Source organism: Pinus tabuliformis, chromosome 3_2 (genome assembly GCF_031772625.1).
Source record: "Pinus tabuliformis cultivar Carrire ecotype Pingquan chromosome 3_2, CPIR1, whole genome shotgun sequence".
Lineage (NCBI taxonomy): Eukaryota > Viridiplantae > Streptophyta > Pinopsida > Pinales > Pinaceae > Pinus > Pinus tabuliformis.
In genome coordinates this window covers 908,627,773-908,651,282 of record NC_142302.1, presented here as the reverse complement: position 1 = coordinate 908,651,282, position 23,510 = coordinate 908,627,773, and the positions used below count along the sequence as shown (strand labels likewise).

At 36.9% G+C, this 23,510-nt stretch overlaps 2 protein-coding genes across 2 annotated transcripts in view; both read right to left on the bottom strand.

Moving 5' to 3' along the window:
- LOC149183568 (uncharacterized) overlaps positions 1–2,760 on the bottom strand; it is a 99,574-nt gene extending 96,814 nt beyond the window's left edge. Inside the window, exon 1 of the mRNA XM_089418763.1 lies at positions 2,574–2,760. The gene's annotated coding sequence lies outside the window, so the exon portion shown is untranslated. The remainder of the gene's footprint in view (positions 1–2,573) is intronic.
- Positions 408–22,241, bottom strand: LOC149183567 (uncharacterized). The gene is made up of 5 exons (XM_089414988.1): positions 22,099–22,241; positions 2,122–2,179; positions 1,594–1,724; positions 1,393–1,473; positions 408–1,284 (listed from the first exon to the last, which is right to left on the bottom strand). The coding sequence occupies exons 1-5, from the start codon at positions 22,239–22,241 to the stop codon at positions 1,083–1,085; spliced, it is 615 nt and encodes a 204-aa protein (XP_089271114.1). The 3' UTR covers positions 408–1,082.
- Positions 22,242–23,510: the final 1,269 nt, after the last annotated feature.

The following is a 23,510-nucleotide window of genomic DNA, read 5'->3' as shown; positions in this document are numbered from 1 at the left end:
ATATTTACGCCAGATTAAAACTAAATATTGTTTTGACCAACTACACTTTTACTTAAAACGATAACATGAAACGACACTTTTGAGAAAAGTTGAAAAGTGTCGTAAAGTTGCAATTTGAAAATAGCAAATATAACATTTTTGACTAAAAGTTGAGGTGCCACAATGATCGTCACACAATTCGAGTCAGGTGCAGACTAAATATCAAGCTGACCAACTACCTTGGTATAAGAAAATATAGGATTACCTTTGAAGAGGGTTGAGGTGTTACAAAAAATTGTTACCAGATTTAAACCAAATGAAGACTAAATACCAGGCTTACCAACCATTCCAATATCAAAATATAAAATATTAAAAAAATAAGATATTCAAAATATATGCACTTATTTGGCAAGTGATAAAATGTCAGATTGTGAATGTCACCAGTAAACTATAATTCAGACCCGAAACATTATTGATGTCATGTGTCACAGCAGCGTAATTAATCTGCACCACGCAGAAGGACCGCCTTAAATTCTGTCATTGTCCCCAAAGTTTCTACTGTTCTCTGTGTCGTGTCAAAGTCTGGACGGCATTCATTGTAAGATCCAGCGCCATCTCTAAGCATTGACGGGTGGATACGGGAATCCATATCATCGATACCAATGACCAACATAAAGAAAACTTCGCAAGGAAGCTGACTGACGGACTGGAAACTTCTTTGCTCAATGCTCACCCTTCAATGGCGATATTGATATTTGATTGTATTATGCGACTGTTAACCTTTCGAGGAACGCTCAGATAACTGGTGTCGGCTTGCACTTTTTTTTTCAGGGAAATAAATTTAATGAAATTATTGTTTTTATTATAAAAATGATTTTAACAACTTCCAATAGTTCTAAAAATATAATTAGAATATATTTTAAGTACATTACATATGCTAACAAAGCTTTTAAAATACAGCCTTTTTCCCTCCCTACAATTCTGGTCGGTCATTCCTCAGGACTGAGACAATACCGTCAATCTTTAATTTACATCTGCCCTTCCGAGAGGGAAAATTTTACAATAAAAACAAAAAACGAGTATAAGCATGGAAAAGGAGATGATTAACCTGCATTCGCACAACTATTATGTCCTCTAACAAATTCGTGCTCGAAGGAAGGATCCTGCATCATGGAACGTATGACACTCTGCATACGATGGCTATATCGTTGAACTAAAGTCATTTGTTCATCCATGAAATTAGTTATTCCGCGGTTTGATCTGAGATTCTTGATTGCCTCCCTCCTACGATCTAGATCCGCCATTCTGCAAAAAATGAAAACGGATCACGGTGAAACCCTAAAGTTTGCCTTATTTTTTAGACCTTTCAGTACCATAGGTATTTGAATGAAATGAAGTGCAACAAAGACATACTGTAAGGCTAGAGCGTGGCGAGGCCGTTCCTGTAGGATGTCACGTCGCAGAGGAAATTCATTTAGGGTCATCGTGGCTAACCTGTGATGTGAAACAGTCAAATATTTTAATCTAAAAGAAATTGTACAAAACACGGAGTGAGCTAAACGATTTTGTGCATTATTCATGTGAAAATTATACATCTATTGAAATTAGAGTGACCTTTGATCAAGATTTTCTTCTGTTGAAATCACATTGGACACCATAGAAGAATCACGTGTAGGGGTTGTCTTCAGCCTCATCACCTCGTTCCGGTGGTGATGATGATGCCGGAGACGACTGGAAGATTGTATCTGCAGGATACGGAAAGCAAGGTTTTAAGTTCCAGACAAGTTCATAATTTAATAATTTACAGAACTTTAAAAATTTACAGAGGATAAAAAGAAGAAGGATTTTAAAGAAATTAATCTACTTAATTTGAAACATGCTTGCAAGATGAGGAACATTGTCCTTCCACAAACGAGATTCCAATTTCCAGGGTAAGATCAAGTGATCTTTAATGACTTCAAAATAAATTTATCGTAACAATCGAAGAAAAGATTCCAATTTCCATGTAAGATCAAGTGATCTTTAATGACTTCAAAATAAATTTATCGTAGCAATCGAAAAAAAGATTCCAATTTCCAGGTAAGATCAAGTGATCTTTAATGACTTCAAAATAAATTTATTGTAGCAATCGAAGAAAAGTACCGAGGGTCGATGTATTCCGATTCCAGAAAGACAAACGGGAAGACCACCGCCGAAATCACTGTGAATTTGAATAATATGAGATTCCCTAGACTTTCGAGCTCAACTGCCTTAGTATTACTAAAACTGACTTCTCCCTGAATCGCAAGCCTGATCATATCACACTATCATAAAGTTCAAGCCATCTCATAAACTTCAAAATGCTAAAAGCATGAAAATATGACTTCTTCAAGATCACTAAGGACGATGACGCTCATCAGACTTCTACATCAAGGCTATCATTTCATATTAATCGTGACTTAAATCCATCTTGTAGAGTGGAAAGCCCTAAAAATGATTCCTTAAAGAATCAATAAAATATCTTTATTCTTTTTCTTTCGAATGGATTTCTTTAGCTAAAAACGCAAACAACAAAATTTCAAGTTTAGTTAACTTACAGAGATATTCAACCCTACCTTGTCTCAATTTCTCAAACGAGAATGGAAAGCACACACTTCTCCTGAACTTTCTGTCGATTAAGCCAGTAACACCCCAAAGTGACCAAATCCCGTAAAAAGGCGTTAAAATTTTAGGAGATGCCAAAAAGGCATGGATCAAGAACGACTTACCATGATGCAGTAGTCAAATCCTCAAAAGGCGTTTCCCAGAAGGGCAACACACGGGATAATAATTTTGTGGGGTTAAATTGTGGGGTGAGATAAAAATATTTATACTAGATTAAAACTAAATATTGTTTTGACCAACCGCACTTTTATTTAAAACGATAACATGAAACGACACTTTTGACAAAAAGTTGAGGTGTCACAAAGATCGTCACTAAATATCAAGCTGACCAACTACCTTGTTATAAGAAAATATAGGATTATATTTGAAGAGGGTTGAGGTGTTACAAAAAACTGTTACCAGATCTAAACCAAATGAAGACTAAATACCAGGCTTACCAAGCATTCCAATACCAAAATCTAAAATATTAAAAAAATAACATATTCAAAATATATGCACTTATTTGGCAAGTGATAAAATGTCAGATTGTGAATGTCACCAGTAAACTATAATTCAGACCCGAAACATTATTGATGTCACGTGTCACAGCAGCGTAATTAATCTGCCCCACGCAGAAGGACCGCCTTAAATTCTGTCATTGTCCCCAACGTTTCTACAGTTCTCTGTGTCGTGTCAAAGTCTGGACGGCATTCATTGTAAGATCCAGCGCCATCTCTATACGGGATCCATATCATCAATACCAATGACCAACATAAAGAGAAATTTCGCAAGGAAGCTGACTGACGGACTGGAAACTTCTTTGCTCAATGCTCACTCTTCAATGGCGATATTGATATTTGATTGTATTAAGCGACTGTTAACCCTTTCGAGGAACGCTCAGATAAATGGTGTCGGCTTGCACTTATTTTTCAGGGAAATAAATTTAATGAAATCATTGTTTTATTATAAAAATGATTTTAACAACTTCCAATAGTTCGAAAAATATAATTAGAATATATTATAAGTACATCACATATACCACAAAGCTTTTAAGATACAGCCTTTTTCCCTCCCTACAAATCTGGTCGGTCATTCCTCAGGACTGAGATAATTTCGTATATTATTAGGATAGGTAAAATATTAATTATTAATTATATGTATAATATTCATTTATCTTATAAATCACTATTTATATATTTTTATCTTGTCTTCAATTTCACAATCATGTCTAGAGAAAGAAAAGAGAAAGGAGAAAAAACCTTGTCAAAAAAAATGTTTGGTTAAATGAAACCTTTATTTGTGTGAATGCATTTGACTCTAATGAAGAAAAGGCAGATGAAAATAAAGCGAGGCTTGACTTGTCATTGGTTAGTATAGAAAGATTGAAGAATGAAATCAAAGATTTGAAGAAACTAGTGCAGATATGTGATGAGAGAGAGCATGAGTACAAGGAAGAATTTATCAGCTTGAAGACACAACTCAAAGAAGCAAGGAGACTAGAAAAGGTGATGAGTAGTAAATTCAAGGAGAGGGACCTACAGTGTAAAATATTAGAAGCTGAGATTGATTCAGCTAGAAGAGAGTTAGATAAAAAGAATAGGTTGTGTAAGCAACTAGAAGAGGACCTTGCCTCCATCAAGAACTCAGCAAAGACAAATAGTAAAGATGATAATGAAGGAGCTCTAAAAGGACCTACAGAAGAAGAGTCTAACAACAACGTGTTTTGTAAAGAAAACAAAAACAAGCAGCAATATCAAAAGCCAATGAATGAGATGAAGAAAGGGTTCACTGCAAGAAGATCATTCTCTCCTGAAAATGAGTTGAACAAGTTCAGAAGATCTCAAAGGAGATTCTTTTCTCCTGGGAAAAACATCACATGTTTTCCTTGCCATGAACATGGACAAGTGGCAACAGATTGTAAGAACAAAAAGATCAAGACTATTCAACAAAACATGCAACAAACAAGAAGGTATTATCCAACAAGCAAACAAAGGAGAACATCAACAACCAGATACATAAACTCTTTCTATGGTTATTGTTATATGTGTCATGAATTTGGACATAAAGCATTTGAATGCAAAGTGTATATGAAGAAAAACATGAACACAAAAAGAAACACATCATTTTCTCTATTTCTTGGCCACATAAGATGTTTTGTATGTCATTCTGGGACACAAAGCCAAAGATTGCAAGTTGTATTATACCCTAAAGAACTCTAGACAAAAGATGGATACTGCAAGAAATCCAAACAATGAGACACAAGAAGGAAACTAATGAAGGTATGGAAAATGAAGAATAAAGAGCAACTAGTGACCTAGCTTGGACTCAAGGGGAGCTGCATAAGGAAGCTAACCAATGATAGAGCTACGATTATAAAATGTGAAGCATCTCAAGGGGAGAGCATCCACATTAGTGTTCCTTGAAGACTATACAATAGAGTCTGTTGAGTTTCAAACTAGAGTACCTCTAATTAAGTATTAAAGCTTGAAATGGTTACAAAAATAGGTTAAATCCACAGTGCAAATTGAATTTTTGAGGATGGAAGTTAAACATTCAAGGGAGCTCATCATGTAACTCTTAAAAAAGAAAAGATGAGAAAGAAATAAGAGAGAAAAAAAGGGGGAGGAGGCTAATACATATTAAATAGTATTCAAAGGCTACATATGGTAGAATTCTCATATCGCAAAACAATATGATATAGCAAAACATTCCTCCTCTAAAGCAAGCATGCCCATCGTGAAAAGACACCAACATTGAGCATGAACTAAATGACAATTTGCAGACTAAGGTTAAATAATTGGTCACATAAATAACAACTTCCAAGGAGGCCAACACGATAGCTACCCAAAGGGTGGTAGTATGAAGAAGATAAATTGTGTGATTCCGCTATTCTAAAATTGAATCCACACCAAACCATCAAAGGAAGAAGTGTAGAAACATAAGATTGGGGCATTCCATGCAAGGGACTCACTATTTCTGAAGAGAATTGGTTTCGGATTGAAATGAAAATCTAATAAATCATATCTCGAACAATGTACTATCATAAAGAGAAAAGTGAAGCAATTTTGAAATTTACTAAGCTCGAAGAGTGTTTCTAAATAAGCCACCCTAGAATTGAGAGGAGCTTGAAAAGAAATATACCAAATCAGAAATGACATATGAATGATACAATTTGAGGCTGATAATGAGTTTTCTCACAATGTTAAGATTGATACTATCCACAGGGACCGATGGCAGGTTGTGTAATAGGTAAAATATATCAGGGATACTAAGCAGACAATTCAGGTTAGGGATGTCAGGCACAAACCACTGCTCGATACAGATGGCTCGATTCCTTCACCAACCACGAAATAGAAAATGCAAGAATATAGAGAAAGAAATAAACAATGCATAATAATAACGTTACAATGTTGAAGTCTAGCAGTGGTTGTAGAAATATGAAGCATTAATGTCAAATTGTACAATGGACCAACTTTATCTATGCCAGCAAAAATGCGTTATATTGTAACAAAATATGCCAAGCATAATAGTCTTAAAAGTATGACAATGCAGTGGCAGGTGCAGTGTTGATTTTTGGTACCATCGGATGTGCTCTAGCCATGAAAATTGGTGGATAGGCTAAAGCACATGAGGTCTCCAGGACCCAGAAATCGTTTGGAGAAATTCCACTTGGATGAAGAAATATTAAAATAATTAATATTTTAATGGAGTCCCTAAGTCTAAACTTAGGAAAATTAAAATATTAATGTGTATTAATATAAAATGGGTGAGAATGTTCTAAATAATGAGGATCAAGCTAGATCTAATCTTAATCATTGATTAGGGACTTAATCTCGGTCGTTGAATTGTTAACATGAAAAGTATAAGAGGAGGCTCGAGGATTAGTTGGACACACACCAAGAGAGATCAGAATTCGATTTTCTGGGGTTGGGTTTGCTAAGGAAATCGAGTTAGAGATTACTTCTAGCGTTGGGTAGTTCAACAGGGGATTTCAATCCAAGGTTGAAGAATACATAACAGAGAGGCAACGCAGACCCAAGAAGGCCTGACGCAGAGGCCAGAGGAGCTAGCGTAGAGGACACAGAGGGTCGTAGACGCTGACGTTGAAGCCATAGAGGTTGACGTAGAGGATGCAAAGGGCTTCAAAGGCAACACTGGGAAATTCTGTGGGGTAGACTGGGAGTTGATCAACAGATCCTGAGCCGGGAGAGGGTGACACAGTTCCAGAGAGGGTGACGCAGTTCTAGAGTAATGCTTGGAGCAACGTTCTTTGTCCAGCACAAGGAACAATGAGAGTCACTGTGGGGTTGATCATCCGGTTGCTGATTTTCTAGAATATATGTCTCCGGATAAAGGTAGTACTACTAATGATATTCTCTGAAGGGTGAGCCATTTCTGGCACCCTAGTTTTATTCAGAAATCTGAGTAATAATACAAACCCTCTATATGCTGCATAGGTTTTCCCACATTAGGTCTTTTCGGGGACAATTGTCCAAAAATAACGGTGTCCCTTGTGTTGTCTCAATTTATTTCAGTTGTAGATCTATATATTTGTGAAGGCTGCAATTGTGTTTACTTTGATGTTTATGTTATTAAATAACATGTTAATGTAAAGAACAAGTAGGAGATAATAAACCAGATATTGCAGTAGGGGTTTCTGATGTGTTAGATTCTGAATTTTTCACATGGTATCAGAGCGATTGCAGATCAAGGAGGACTGAAGACACCAGCCGAAGAAATCTGAGAATTTGCAGCAGAGAAGAAGTTGTCCCGAGAGACAACGTTGTTCCAGAGCTGAAGATGCAAGAGGAGGAGTGACGCAGTGCAAATAAGGGTGATGCAGAGGCTCACGCAAAGCATGCGTCAACATTCTAAGCTAGGAGAAGGGCCAACGAAGAGGCAGAGAGGGGTAGAACAAGCTCACGCAAATCCACGTCATCTTTCTCAGCCAGGAAGGATTGACACAGTTGGTTGAGAGGAGCATATTCAACCCAAGCTGTGATTGCGCAGAGCCTGAAGGGCTCAAATTCTTCAGTTTCCGGGGCTAAGGGAGCTGTGTAGATTGTGATTTGAGGAGTTGGTGGGGCGATGTTTCTGTCTGTGCAAAACAGTGTCAAGGAGACAAAACCAAGGTATAGGGAAGCACTACCTCGACAGATTTCTAGCCAAGAAATCTAGATCCGAATTGCAACAGTAAAAGAGGATTAGAGAGGAGTGATTCGACAGTTGGCCAGAGGATTTCCAGGAGGGAAGTCGAGACTCAGAGGGAGTCTATAAGAGGAGCAAAAATTACAGTAAATGGATTGAGGGATCAGGACAGATTGGACGGGGCTTCCAATTTTGTCATCTGCAAGGCTAGGATCCTAGCAATCCTAGATAAACATTGCATCAGGGACTATGCCTTGAAAACTGTAGTTGTCCCAGTTGACCCGAATGCAAATGATAAGAACGAGGAGGCCTAGGCGAAGGCAAAATGCATGATCCTAGACGGGGTCAAAGATCATGTCATATCACATATTGATGAGAAGAACACAACAAGAGAAATGTGGGAGACCCTGACCACCTTGTACCAGGGCTCTTCCGTGCAATGAAAGATGTTATTGGAGAATCAACCGAGGTTATATCAGATGCAGAAAGGAGAGGAGATAGATCACTTCCTTCTCAGGTTGCAAGGAATTTCCGACCAGCTTACTTCCGTGGGGTCTACACCAAATCCAAAGTCTATGGTAAGGACTGCTCTAATGTAGTCTCTAAGGACTGGGAGACGTTTGTCTAAAGAATTTTGGGCAAAGTGAATCTCCCTAGTTGGGAGGAGATGTGGGCAACTATTCGACAAGAAGAGATCAGGTGGTTGACCAAGGTGGGGAGTAACGGTAAGGGAGTTCAAGTCAAGAAAGAGGGGGAGGAGCATGCGGCTCTAACATCTGTGGGATAACAGGGGGTTCAAAAGAGGAAGAAGAAGGACATCTACAAGGTCAAGTGCTTCAATTGTGGGGAGTTGGGACATTATGCATAGTAGTGCCCTAGGAAGAAAGGCAAGGGAGAAGCTTCTAACTAAAAGGAAGCTCTAGCAAAGGCAGAGAAGGATGTCGAGACTGATGACAATTGTGCCATGAGTGCTCATGCACCTCTAGAGAAGAGGTGGGGAGACATCGAGTTGTAGATAGGAGGACTACATGTTAGGGCAGGATCCTTGAGGTGCCCAAACTCTTGGATCACATACCGCTACGGGAGCCCTTAAAGATAGTAGCATGATGATAGGTGTCAGGTGGAGCGGCAAGGCAGGGCTAGAGTGCAGAAGTCTGTGGCAGCACAACCGAGGTTGCAGTAGTGCGAGAGGCATAGAGGTGTTTACAACAATGCAGTGGCAGCAAAGGGAGCACAAGATAGCAATAGAAGTAGCTTCAACATCACGAAGCTTTCCAGACTGACCAGGATGTCAGTGTTTGGGTGAAGTCAGTTACTTACTTCTTGGTAACTGAGTTGCAACGCAACAGTTAGCAGTGGTAGTGCTATGGGAAGCATGATGCAGCATGTTGACAGGGAGTTGCAGTACAGATGTAGCAGTGGCAGTGGTAGTATCATGGACAACAGTATAGGAAGCAACAATGCAAGGGATGTGAGGCATCAGGCCAAGCATCAACACAGGTAACGATGCAGAATATCAATGTGATGTTTCTATGGTGAAGCATTACTGGAGCACATTCCTCGCTAAGAGTGAGTGTTGATTTTTGGTGGCATCGGATGTGATCTAGCCATGAAAATTGGTGGAGAGGCTAAAGCACATGAGATCTCCAGGACCCATAAATCGTTTGGAGAAATTCCACTCGAATGAAGAGATATTAAAAAAATTAATATTTTTAATGGGGTTCCTAAGTCTAAACTTAGGAAAATTAAAATATTAATGTGTATTAATATAAAATGGGTGAGAAAGTTCTAAATAACAAGGATCAAGCCAGATATAATCTTAGCCATTGATTAGGGAATTAATCTCGGTCGTTGAATCATCAACAGGAAAAGTATAAGAGGAGGCTTGAGGGTTAGTTGGATACACACCAAGAGAGATCAATAATTTGATTTTCCGAGGTTGGGTTTGCTAACGAAATCAAGTTAGAGATTAGTTGTAGTGAGGGGTAGTTCAACAAGGGATTTCGATCCAAGGATGAATAATACATAGCAGGGAGGCAACGCAAGACCAAGAAGGGCCGACGTAGAGGCCAGAGGAGCCAGCGCAGAAGACACAGAGGGCCGTAGAGGTTGACGCATAAGCCATACAATCTGATGTAGAGGATGCAGAGGGCTTCAAAGGTAGCGTTGGGAGATTCTGTAGGGCAGACTGGGAGTTAATCAGTAGATCCTGAGTCGGGAGAGGGTGACATAGTTCCAGAGCAGTGCTTGGAGTAACTTTCGCTATCCAGCACAAGGAACAATGAGAGTCACTGTGGGGTTGATCATCTGATTGCAGATTTTCCAAAATATCTGTCTCTAGAGAAATGTACTATTGCCAAGGATATTCTTTGAAGGGTAATCCATTTCTGGCACTCTGGTTGTATTCAGAAATCTGCTTAATAATACAAACCCTCTATATGTTGCACCGGTTTCTCGCATTGGGTTTTTTCGGGGACGATTGTCCAAAAATAATGGTGTCCCTTGTGTTGTCTCAGTTTATTTCAGTTGTTAATCTATATATTTGTGAAGGTTGCAATTGTGTTTACTTTGATTTTTATGTTATTAAATAACTTGTTAATGTAAAGAACACGTAGGAGATAGTAAACCAAATATTACAATAGGGGTTTCTGATGTGTTAGATTCAGAATTTTTCACATGTAGTAACAATGGTTCGATGATGCTTGCATGGGTAACTAGAGGAAATATTTTTTTCGAAATGTTACATATTCTACATCCTTATCGTATTATATTACAGTGGTCAATATTACTATGGCATCCTTAATATTATAGTCGTATCAAATAATGCCATATACCAACCAGAGCAGTTACAGGAAAACAAATCTAATTAAAATGATCACGGTGTCATATATACCGAGATGAAAACAAATATGCAGAATACACTCAATTTGGTTGGTGACAACGTATTTTACATATATGAATGTTGATGAGTCTAAAAGAATTGCATCATTTCAGTCTGGCGATGTTCAGTAGTTCAATAACTGTAGCAACACTATGATAACCTAGATAAGCGTTACAAGTACAGATGCAAAAATTCCAGTGTAGCAATAACAATTGTTTGTAGCAATAATAATGGTTTATATCACATTATTATTGCATGGTTGGAACGTAGTCAAACTATTATCTTTGCTCATGGATCATCATTGCACGGTTTGGACACCATATTCTGCATCCTGACACGTTCTACTGGCCAAGAATATGAAATGCTACTCTCTGTTTCAAGCTGTGGATCCTGTCGCATATCCTTGAGAGTTTGTTCACATGGAGCATTCGATAGAAACATGTGATTGAATATATAGATTAAGGTTGAGGCGAAGAACAGAGGATTTCCATTCTCTTTTGCCGGAGCTTTGATTTAACTCCTTATCGCACCTTGATCCTATCAATATACCAATTAAAAACCGACAATTATTTCCAACATGCAAAGTTCATTTGTACAATAACCAGCGATGCTCCAGATTTCCATGTTTAGTTTTTCTTTTAATGGTTGCATTGATATTATTTTCAATTATCTCTTCACAAACCTTCACAGATTTGAGACAAACCTTCCTAGAGCTTTCCCTGCAATAGTGGTTGGAGCTGTGCTTGCACTTTTTGATAAAGTTGGTGAATTAGATATGGAATTCCAGACTCACTTTGTCCATTGGTTTTCACATCACTTATCAAATTTCTATTTTCTTTGGCATTGGAAAGAATGGGCACATGTTTTGGATCTTCCAAAATGGTCACCACAACATGTCTTTGCACAGGAAGTGCTTGAAAAATTACAATTAATCGCATGATGGGATATCATATTATCTCTAATACTGCTACTAAGAGTTGGGTTTTCTCTCCTGCCAACATTGAAAAATTCCACATCTCAGACCGACTCTAGGAGGTTTTAATAAATTCTCTCAGCAAAACCTACAATTGCATTTCAGACTTGAGAAAAGGAGTTGCATCTTCTGAGAAGTCTATTCAAAAGGCTATTGAATCCTCCACCAAGGTCCAAGCTAACTTGGAGTCTGCAGAGGATTTTGCAAAAGAGGTAGACATTGAAGAACAGCAAAGTGAAGCAATAGATAAAGTAAAGCGGTTGAAAGAAGAAAAACTCAAGGAAGAGGAGAGCTCTGCATAAGAGTCTTTAGAAGAAAAAGATGCACTTCTATCGCGAGTATTGTAGGAAAATGAGACATTTCTCTTTGTTCCCTACAAAAATTTTACGGATGTGCTCATGAAACATCTCTTAGATGATCTTATCGAGAAACCAATTGATGGTCCTGGACCTGATCAAGGAGATTCCATGGATGTAGATAAAGAGCCTTCAACAATGGATGCCGACGATGATGATGAAATCAGTAATCAAAGGTTTTCCAAGAGTAATGCATGCAAAAGAAGAACATGAATGGTGGTGGGTCACTCTGGGCCAGGTTCAGGCATTGACAAGGCAGTATGCAATAGAGATTTGGCCTCATATAAAGAAGTTGGATGCTGAAGTTTTCATCGGGGATGTGCATCCTTCTATTGTAAGAGCAGTATATGATGGCCTGAGACGTCCATTTTCTCAATTTGAGGGTGACCGTTTGATGGAAAAAAAATTAAGTCATATGGTAGTTATGAAGAAAATATTTTTGTTGTTGAATCTGATCTATGTTTAGTAGTGTCATTTCCTGGAATTTCATGTAAAAGGAGAGCATATAAGTGGTTTCTATTGCAATTTTTGGGTTAATGAATTCCTTTGATTTCTTGTTAAGGAGATGAGAGGTGTACCATATTACGGTCATGCAAAAGTTTTCTCCCTTGGAAAGCCTTTGTAGTCAATATAGAAAAATATTTCAGGGAACACCTAGTTTAGGGACTTGGAAATGTTCTCAATCCAATATTTTTCAGGGTCACAATAGTTGTTCCTAAATATGTTCTAGCAAAATTACGTGCTAGATGCTAATCTGATCAAACTTGCATGTAATTTTTGTTCCATGCTGAGACGCTTCGTCGAAAAATATGGCAATCTCACTCGGAAACTAAATGTTGTGTACGTATTAATGTTGTTGATGTATTAATATCTGGTGTGTCCACTTGTTTGGTATGGTGCGTTTGATCTATTAGAAAGCATTATTTTGGATGCATCACATATACTTTTTCACTTGACCATCATCATGGACGAATAATCGTTATGACAAAATGCACATCTAAAATTGGTGTTTTGGTATCAAATTTGCTGCCAGCATTACTCTCATTCACGCAGTGGAACAACGTGGCTTGGTATCGGCTTTGTTGCCCGCATTTCTCTCATTCACGCAGTGGAACAACGTGGCTTGGTATCAGCTTTGCAGCCCGCACTGCTCTCATTCACGCAATGGAACAACATGGCTTGGTATCAGCTTTGCTGCCCGCATTGCTCTCATTCACGTAGTGGAACAATGTGGCTTGGTATCAGCTTTGCTTCCCGAATGCTCCTCAATGGAGGTAATGTGGTTGCTGCCCTAGACACTAGAACTCTTGCTGTCACTTGAGCAGGCTGAGAATTTAAATTTTGAATTATTTCTTGATAACTGGAAGAACCTTGAGGCTTTGAGATAAAATTTGAGCTAGTACATGCTCGCAATATATACATATATGTATATACCTCTATTATCATGAATTTCATTGTTGAGATTTATATTATTGTCCCAATGCCAATGGACACATCATCAAACTGGACACATCATCAAACTGTTTGAAAATTATTCCTCGCTGGATTGTTTGGGGATATAGTCGCATCCATTTGGGTTTTTGATACTCTAAAATATTCTGTCAGAAAACAAAAGGGAAAGAAAAATGCTATACATCGCCAACCATATAGAGGCAACATTCATATTGTGCAGTGGCAACATTCATTCATTTCCCAATGAAAGCCGATATCATCCATTGCGTTAAGATTATGGAAGAAGCATAGGGCTATTGACATGGCATAATGATTGATATGCTGTTTATGCAGGACTACAAATTCAACTGAGCAACAATTACAATTTCTGTTGCTATCAATGTTAGGGCACTTCTTAGAATCAATGAAGCACTGTATATTTTTCTTAAACATATTTCAAATATTGATATTAAAAAGGATCAATACCAGGTTATGGTATCAATAATTAAAACATGCAAGATGTAATTTTTAAGGATTATTGCTTCAAAATTAGAGAATTGTGGTCTCATTGGAGAAAAATGTTAATGCTCTTGTAACAATTGAAGGAAAAACTGCTCTCGGTTCAATAAATTAAAAGTATATATGTTTCAGATGAAAGAACCATACTGAGGCTTCAAAATGCATGATGCAGATGAAATGGATGTTCGAGGTTGGCTCAAGTGAGAGACATGTCATGTTTCTATTTTGGAGCTTGAAAACCTTTTTGAAAATTATTTTGGCTGCTTAATAAGTTAGCTTAACTTTTTCATTGAAGTTATTATCAATTTGAATCTTCAAGCATTGAACAATATCTTCAACAACAACGACTTGGGATGAAGCAGCTTTGGAAGTAGTTTAAACAACATGTAACATTGTCTATATGATACATGGGCCTATAGCAATATGATCATTTTCACCTTAGTGAAGAAATATTCATATGCATTAATATAACAGTGCTACTATTATTAATATTCTTCTTAGAGTTGTTTTCCCTAAGTAGGGTTCTCGACTAGTTATTTCACAAAATCATTACTAGCACAAACACCATATACATTGATTTATGTACATTGGAGAAATGTTCATTCTTGCATATTTATTGCCTATTACATACAGGGTTATGGAGTTACATGTTGATCTTCAAATACGTGCCTCGCATATTCAATGTATCATGTACTTAATGATCTACGTGTTTATATCCTCTCACAACATTGTGCAATGCACTAATTATTTGGCGAGTATTATTTAGAACTTATTTTTTTATCTATATGCAATTGTAATATCTTACAAAGTGTTCTCTCAACATTATTCTTGCAATATTTTACAAGAAAATCTTGAAGCGTATTTGGAGCAATGCTTATATGTCATTTTGGAGCAACATTCATTTAATTTGGAGCAGCCCTAATAATCCATCTGGAGTGGCATTCATTCAATGCCAATGTCAACATTGTTTATGTAGCACAAGAGATTGCAGGTTGTAGAGCATTAATGCAATGATGACAACTACACTGAGGACTCTTTTATAGGCTACAAGACATTTGTAACCCCCTTGCCATTGATGTCAAAGGGGGAGGTAATCATAGGAAGGAAGACACTTTTTTCAGGACAAAAGGGGGAGGATAAATGTTTTTCCATCAATGCCAAAGGGGGAGATTGTTGGCATTATTGTCATTGATGGCAAAAGCACAAAAAAGGAAAAGGAGTAGCAACAAGGAGCAGTAAAAGAGCAAAAAAAAGAATGCATGGTTGAGATAAAGGAAAAGAAGTAGAGGAAGACATATGTTGTTATAGCTGCAAAGCAACAAGAAAAGGAGTAGCAAGAAAAGTAACAGCTTGCAAAAAGAGCAACAAGCAACGAAGCAACACAAAGGAGTTGTGATATGCTTGGATAATGTTGCAGAGATTGCTATATTGAAGAATTTGTTGTGATGTGAAATTGTTGATTGAGCTGAATTGTTGTGATGCAAAGGCAAGACTCCAAGGCAAAGGAAAAGATGTTGCAAAGATTGTTGTGATGCATTGACAATAATATTGGTATTTGATGTTGGCATTAGGTTGATGCATTTAATGATTACATGTGGCTGAAATTAATATTGGATGAATTATTTATTTTTGTCTTCTAATATTCAAGATATGAAGAGTTTGGAAACGAATGAGTGGAAGGCAAAGAGTCAAGCCTATTCACTTCATATTCCTATGTGGGATACAAACAACCAGAAAACTATCTTTATAAAAGATGTGATTTTGGAAGGCATTTAAGGGGTTAGAGAATGAGAAAATGTGAGGGAGATGATTGAGCCATTATTCATTAGTTACCTAGAACTTATGAAGTTGATATGACGCAGATTTGAAGGGAAGAAGATGAAAAAATGAAGATGGAGATATACATAAATTATGACCAGGTAAACCAACACATTGTTATTTCTTGTTTGCATCAAGAGATGGTAGTCTCCTTTCAATTAGTGGCTTGATAAACATCAGGTTGGAACCTGTTGAGGTGGGATCCTCCTGTGGGTTGTAGCCTACAAAAAACATATGGGAGTTGGAGCTTCCTTGTAGTTGTAGCTTGCAGAAAATTGAGGTAGTAACCTCCTGTAGGTTGGAGCCTACAGAAAATTAGATGTAATAAGGAGTATGAGCTTTCCTTTGCATCACAACAATAATAAAATCGTGGTTTTCTCCCTTTATGGGTTTCCACATATATCTAGTGTCAATATGTGCTGTTATTATGTGTTCATGTGATGTTTTGGTTTACTTATTACTTGTTGTTCACATATTCAATCTGTTGGTCATTATTTGTTAAGTTTCTCATGTAGTGTTTCAATTAATGAGTTTAAAGAAAAAAATTAATGTCCATAAATATGTTAAAATGATTCATCCCCCCCTCTCAGTTTAGTCAAGTTTTCATCATCATCTTCCTCCATTTTGGTCTTGTTTTCCTCTTGAGATGGTTTCACTGTCAAGGTTACCATTTGTACATCCTCGCCTTTTTGTGTATCTTCCTCCATATCCTATAGTGCAGAAAAGGGGTTTTTCTTCTATATTATCTTGGATATAATTGAGCCTCAATTCTTGTTGTTTCATCTCCTAGTTTGGATAATGGTAAAGCCATCATAGGTAGACAAACCTCCGACAGTTTGTTCCTTCCTTCTTTGTGGGCATTCTTGGATTAGATGTCCATGTTCATGGCAGAGTCGACATCTGAATGGGACATTTTCGTAGTCTAGGGGTTGATTCCAGACCTCCCATTAATAATCTAACTCGATGGAGTCCGATAATAGTTGGGATATGTTCATGTATACACATAACCTGGCATATGACATGTTTTTTCCCTTCTTAATGATCTCTGATAGGTTGACAAAATGCCCCAGTGCTTGTCTAATTCCTTCCAGGATTTACAATATCCAAAAATCCATGGGGATTGAGTAAAGTCTGACCCATACCAGTGCTTCTGTCCACTCCTCCTTATCAGGATTGAAGAAAGCTTCCCAATGCCTAATATAGAGTCCAATGTTGTTGAAAAGATACGATCCTCCTTCAAAAACCTAGGTCTTATCCTCAAGATTGGAGAAGATTATTGTAAAGAATCCTTTTAGCCTTAATCTTGAGTCCACCTCTCCTTTTGGCTGCCATGTGTGTTGTATCCACTGTCCAGGATCCTTCTCCGTAGGCCATATCCCTATAAATTTGAAAATGAAATCATGATCTCGCATGCGTCTTTTATGGTCTTCCAAAAATTTGGAAGAGATGATGAATATAGGGTTTCGAGGGGCTTTTGGAATATATTGACACCATAAACTCCTTTGCCATTGATATCTTAGGATTGGGAGCTGGGAGGATTCATAGGTACTCCCCTTAGAAACTGATTTTCCTCTAGTTTGGGAAAAATTGCCATTTAGTGCATTTTGGGAGGAGGGGAGGAGGGGAAACCCCCTCCCACCCTTGAGTTCATTGCCAAGACCAAAGGAATTTCTTTTAAAAACTATTGATGGGTCATGGCTTTGACCATTTATAGTTTATGAGTGTGCTTTTACTATAACTAAATTTACTGTACCGTTTTTTTTCTTTTCTTTTGCAGTAGAAAAAAACACTACTCTTTTGTATTAATGGTAGTACATACAACAAATTACAATATCATCCTTTCCATCATTGGTTTACAAAAAATGACACTGTTTCAACTACTTATTTCTTTGCATCTAAAAATGCCTTAATATCAACGTACACCCTTTTCTACACAAAATATAAGGTACCAAATTGTTCTATTCAAGCAACCTTGATATCCTTCTTCTATTGCCTAGAAATCATTACAATCCTATCTATTCCTACGCACAACAAAACACAAAAAGTCTTGTCTGTCATTATGAATAGTTGATAGTACCTGCATTATCCATGACTCCTTAGACAAAGGAAGCAAAATAAAATTTACCTGTTTCCCTTGTTATACCTCTCTTTGAAAGCAAATCTGCATCCTAGTTATGTTCTCTATAGATATGGTCAAATTTTACTTGCTGAAAGGTCTTTTCCAAGGTTTTGATACGATTCATCCAATTAATTAAAATTGGCAGATTGAAATCATTTTGGCCCTTGACCCATTCTATAATTCCCTTGGCATCGCCATAGATCTGTATCTGATTAATCCCTAACCATTTTTCCGCGATCAATACACCCCATAATGCAATGATTTCTACCCTACTATTGGTTCCTTTTCCACCCTCCCACCAGAAATGATAGACTATATCAACCTTGATGTAAATAACAACTCCACATCCACATGCTCTGTTAGCACATGCCCCATCAAAGAAACCCACTGGATATGAATTCCATATTTCTCTAATCTTGATATTCCTGCCACCTTTGTTTCCCTGTATCTGTCCAATTTCGTCAAAATATGCTATTGTCTTATTAATGTCCTCTTGTACCTCCAGTCCTTTGTGTTCAAAGATGATTGCATTACGCCTTCTCCAAATAGTCCATATGATATATAAAGGTAGTGCCCTGAATTGTCGGTCTTTAATAGTGCCCTGAATTGTCGGTCTTTAATCCAAATTCTGATACATGATGACAACTTCTGTACAACTCCCTTTGATGCAATTTAAAAAAATCCCAACACCCCATTCCATATTGCCTTTGCATATAGACACTGTATGAAGATATGATTATTATCCTCCTCACCCTCCCTACACATAAGGCAAATTCTCGGTCCCTGAAACCCTCTCCTTCGAAGATTTTGCCATTGTTGAATTGAGGCTTCTGTGATCCATATCAAATTTATGAGAGATTTTTCGGCGTAAATCACATGAAATTTCATTTGTCGATGCGTTTCAAACCAACCAGTGTGGTTCATCGTCAGGACAAGTTGAAGAATCAGATCTAGCTTTGCATATTAAATAGACAGAGCAGAACATCCAATGGGTCAATATCCTATTATGAAATTCTAACCAACAAAAACATTTTATTTTATTCGAGATGTTCCATTTCCATATGATCTGAAAAATAAGTGGGAATCCATATCCCTTCTCCTCACTTGGCATATTCTTATATATGTCTTTTACCATCGGGCTTCCTTTCTTAAGTGTTCCTGCCCATCCCATCCGATGTAGTAACTGTAATCATCGAATTTAAAGATGAATTATTAGCATGATATCGACTAAAAGTCAATTTTGGTGGATGAAGGTAAGGTTCTGCACACTGAGACAAATAAACATAAGAACGCCTTACCTTGTTGCAACTCGATAAATCCTCAAAAGGCCTTTCCTGAGAAGGATGACACATTGAGTAATAATTCTGTGGGGTTAAATTCGGGGTAACGTTAGGGCGTTGTTAAATTATTTCCATCGATATAAAAGTTGGGAAGGAAAGTATTTTAGGCCCACATAGAAACATAATAAGATGAAGACATGTGCTGCCTTTCAATTCAATAAACAACAAATCCTGAAAAAAAAATAAAAATTACTGGTCTATATTGAAATTTTATTTGAGGAATTTCAAAATTTTAAATTATGAGAGAATATTCTTCATCTAATACATGATGCAACTAATAGTATAGAAAAGTATGTGAATGGTTTTTCAATTCTTTAATCTACTCCAACCTTTACTTTATTAAAAAACCATTAATAAAAAGTGGTTGGCCTTATAATAATAAATTCTTTATCAAACGTTCTTAATTATCAGAAATGATAACCAGGTGATTTCACCTTAAGAGGCACTTGAAGTAATGAAACATCGACTTGCGTTCGTGGTTTCATGCTTGTCGATGCAATTCTGATCCACTCTAATCCTTCTCTTGCTAGAAACTACGTGGAAGAACTAAAGGTCGTCTGCAAACTTGGAAATGCAAGCACCGTGGTCACCATGGATCCAGGAAAACATATGGTTTTTATAATGATTACTAATTCAAGCCAGGAAACAAAATGGAGACCTCTTCACATCTAATGCGATGATTCCAATAGACAGAGAAGCCAATAACATTGTGAACAAGGAAACAAACAACCAATGTGATTCTCTTATAGACTTTATCATTGGCATGTAAATATTAGTAGCATTGGATGTGATTATAGGAGAAGATGGCAAGATTCAACAAAAAATTATTGACGTGGATGTCATTACAAGATAAGAAGATGAGAATTGACATAAATGTGTGCCTATGAACTAAAATATTCCAATGTTTGCTTCATATGGTTTTTTCAACCTTATTATTCTATTTTGCATCATTGTTCTTTCATTAAATTTGATATTGTATAGCCAGGATATTTAAAATAGTTTCTAGCTACTTGCACATCAAAAATGTATCCTTCAAGTCTGGTAACATGATGTTCATTATTTCTTTTCATTTCAAATTATTTTATGATACCCTTTAACTCTAAGTGTTGTTATTGATATTTTTTTTTGTAATCTTGGTGGTACCTTTCCATTAAAGTATAGCAGGTTACTGCAAAATATGCCATCCAAAAACAAAAAAAAATAAGTCTAACCAACCACATTATGTAAGTTTGAGAGCCTTTGTTCTTCCTATTTTGTAAATATCTATAAACATAACTACTAATAAGCATAGAAAGTTTAAACTGTATCATGCAAAACTAGAAGGAAAGATGCATTGTCGCTACTCATCATCAGCTGAATCCACACGTGCAGGATCCTTCATAGTGGAACTTGGCAGCTCCACGTGGGGTATACAGGGGATATGCTGCTCTATTCAGATGAGTCATCCATTCTGCTACTATAATTGAAACTTTATTTTTTAAAATTGTTTGGTGTAATCCGAGTGTCCATGAGGGGCCAAATGCATATCAAGAGGAAACTACTCTAAATATTTAGTGAGAATGCTCTTCATCATCTAAAACAAATGGAATATCTACTTGTATTGAGATGATCTGCCACGAGTGTGGTCTGGGTCCGAGATCACAGTTTTCCACTCATCCATATCAAGTTCAAAATCCTCCTCGGTCTGTCGAATCTCAGCCTCCCAATCTACAATAAGTTGCTTGACCAGGTTGGAGCTACTAGCATGATATGCATGAGCCACTTCCTGAATTATAAGAGAGGTCGGCTTGCGTCCCCGACCTGCCCCCCAGGAAGGACTGGGTTGACTAGTTTGATAAGGGGAGGCCTTCCTCTGCTTCCCACAACCACAAACCGCACGACCATTCTTACCTTTACCATCGGCTTAGACCATGATTTTTTTGCTGCCTAACAGAGACTGGGCCCTATGTCTAACTCTGGAGGTCGACCTGAACAGGGTCAAAACTTGGATGTTTGGTGCTGCCACGGGTCTCTCCAACGTTGCAGACCTATTAAAGCAATTTCAAACGAAACCAACTAAGTAAGGAACCTACTCCGAATCTTACTATCAACTGGCTGCCAACACAATTTAACTGTTCCACTTTTACCATTTTTCCACCTTTTCCCATTGACAGTCCTGAATTGACTAACAACGTCATCCACATTCAAGACCCCTGAATTATCCAGGCACGTCTCATAATTTTTTGGTACCACCAGCAGAACATTACACAAATAAAAGAAGAGGAATTTGGGCCAACAACTACCCTGAGCCCGCAACCCACAAAACCCCTTCGATCGAGACTCCATACAAAGAACCCAAGCTGTAGAAACAAACCTGCTTGCCCAGAAGCAAGCCTATGATGACATGAATTAAGCCAAGAGCGGCCCCAAGACTAGGACTGTCCCACAACCAAACAAGAGCGCCAAACTCGACATACCCTATATAGTAGGTCCAGAATGACCCTAAAATGGTCCAACAGGGCTCTCCTAACCTTGACTCTATAACAACACTGGTCATGGTGGAGGCTACATACAACCAAGGCTCCAATTTGAGCTTGCCCAAAGCCTAAATACCTTGGAACCAAACAAAATTTACCCCAGCCCCAAATCCTTTCTGGTTCACTTTTACCTGAGCAGGAATACCACCACATACAAAACCTTCTACCAACCAAACACTGCAGGAGCCCATACTGGACAACTAAATCCCATACACTACTGACATCAAGACATACAAAACTAAAGACTCAACCCAAACCAAGAACCATTTGATGCCATGCTCCAGGAAATTCCAATTCCAATCCCACCAAACCACAGACCCATGTAGCTCATAGTTCGAAGGGAAAATATACTAATCAATGCACGCAGAGGAAGCTAAATTAAGGGTGGTAACATACCAGTGATCACTGCCAAGACCTGGAGTAGATGACGACCATAATCTGCCGAGAACAACCAGCTCAGACCAAATCCGCAGAAGCCTAAGGTCGCAGACAAACATACCCAACAAGCTAGAGGGAAACCTCACTTTAACGTTCGTCATAATAACGCTACCACCCTCAAGGAGGGTCATTAAAATATGCATGCACACCACCACCTCTCTAAGTGCAACATGCATGCGGAGGGTGGTTGCAATTTTTTGGTAGATACACATTAAACAATGGGCCAGGACAAGCCCAATGGGGCTAGCTTAGACCTCGATCACGGGATTCTTATTGATATTTAATAATAAAGCATGACATCGTTTCTTTCCATAATATCTCTTACATGTGATAAAGGCACCACTTTCATTGTAAGTTTTGCATATGATCCATTACAGGTAGATAGTATCTCCACGTTATCCGAGACAATTTCACTGTTATTTTAGATGTCATATAATAATTGAATGTGATTTAATATTTTCTATGGTTGTTCTTTTGTTTTCTAATGGAAGGTTACTTTTTTAGTGAAAAGCCAGGCTTCTTCCTTCTAGCAACACCAGGCATTTCTTGTAGAATTTGACGATACTTATGTCTTACTGGATGAATTAATTTTCATATAACAAGATCTATATGACCCACTTATGAAGATTGCTTAAAATTTTTCGTTTTTATTTTTTATTTTTTAAAGTTATTTATTTTCTAATCTAAAAAAATATTTTAGGGTTTTATTAATTAAAAAATTATAATAGTTCATTTTTGGATTATTTGAATGAAGAGTAAATTGCTCATCACAGTTTAATACAATCACAACAATATATAAATGATAGAAAATGATGCCTTCGACATATATCAACCACAGTTACTAATGTGATTATGTTAGTTCAATTTTTGATGATATTGTCGTCATTGTAATTTAAAAATAATAATTAAAAAAACATTAAAAATAAAATAACAAAATAAAACATTTTAAATAAAATAAAAATAAAAACCATTTAAAAAAAAATAATTAAAAAAAAATCGGGGTGGGGGGAAGGGTTCATCTTTTTCTTGTGATAAAATGGTTTTTATTTTATTTTATTTTATTTAAAATGTTTTTATTTATTTTTTAAAAGTTTTTATTTTTGTAATTATTATTATTATTTTTAATAGTTTATAGTTTGTTATTTATTTATTTATTTCTTTCTTTATTTTTTCATTTTTTAATAATTTTTTTTATTAATTAAAAAAATGTTTTAATGTTTTTTAGTTTTCATTATTTTTTATTTTTATTTTCAATTTTTTTTGTTTTTAAATTTATTTGTATTTTTTATTTTCAATTTTTATTTTTAAGGTTTTTTTTTTAATTGTATGTTCTATTTTTTTTTGGTTATTTTTAGTTTAAATATTATCTG

Coding starts and splice junctions, on each gene's coding strand:
- LOC149183567 (XM_089414988.1), bottom strand. CDS start 22,241: ATGACGAACGTTAAAGTGAGGTTTCCCTCTAGCTTGTTGGGTATGTTT. Junction 1,725..2,121: donor TCGGAATACATCGACCCTCG/GTACTTTTCTTC, acceptor CGTATCCTGCAG/ATACAATCTTCCAGTCGTCT. Junction 1,474..1,593: donor GAAGAAAATCTTGATCAAAG/GTCACTCTAATT, acceptor TTCACATCACAG/GTTAGCCACGATGACCCTAA.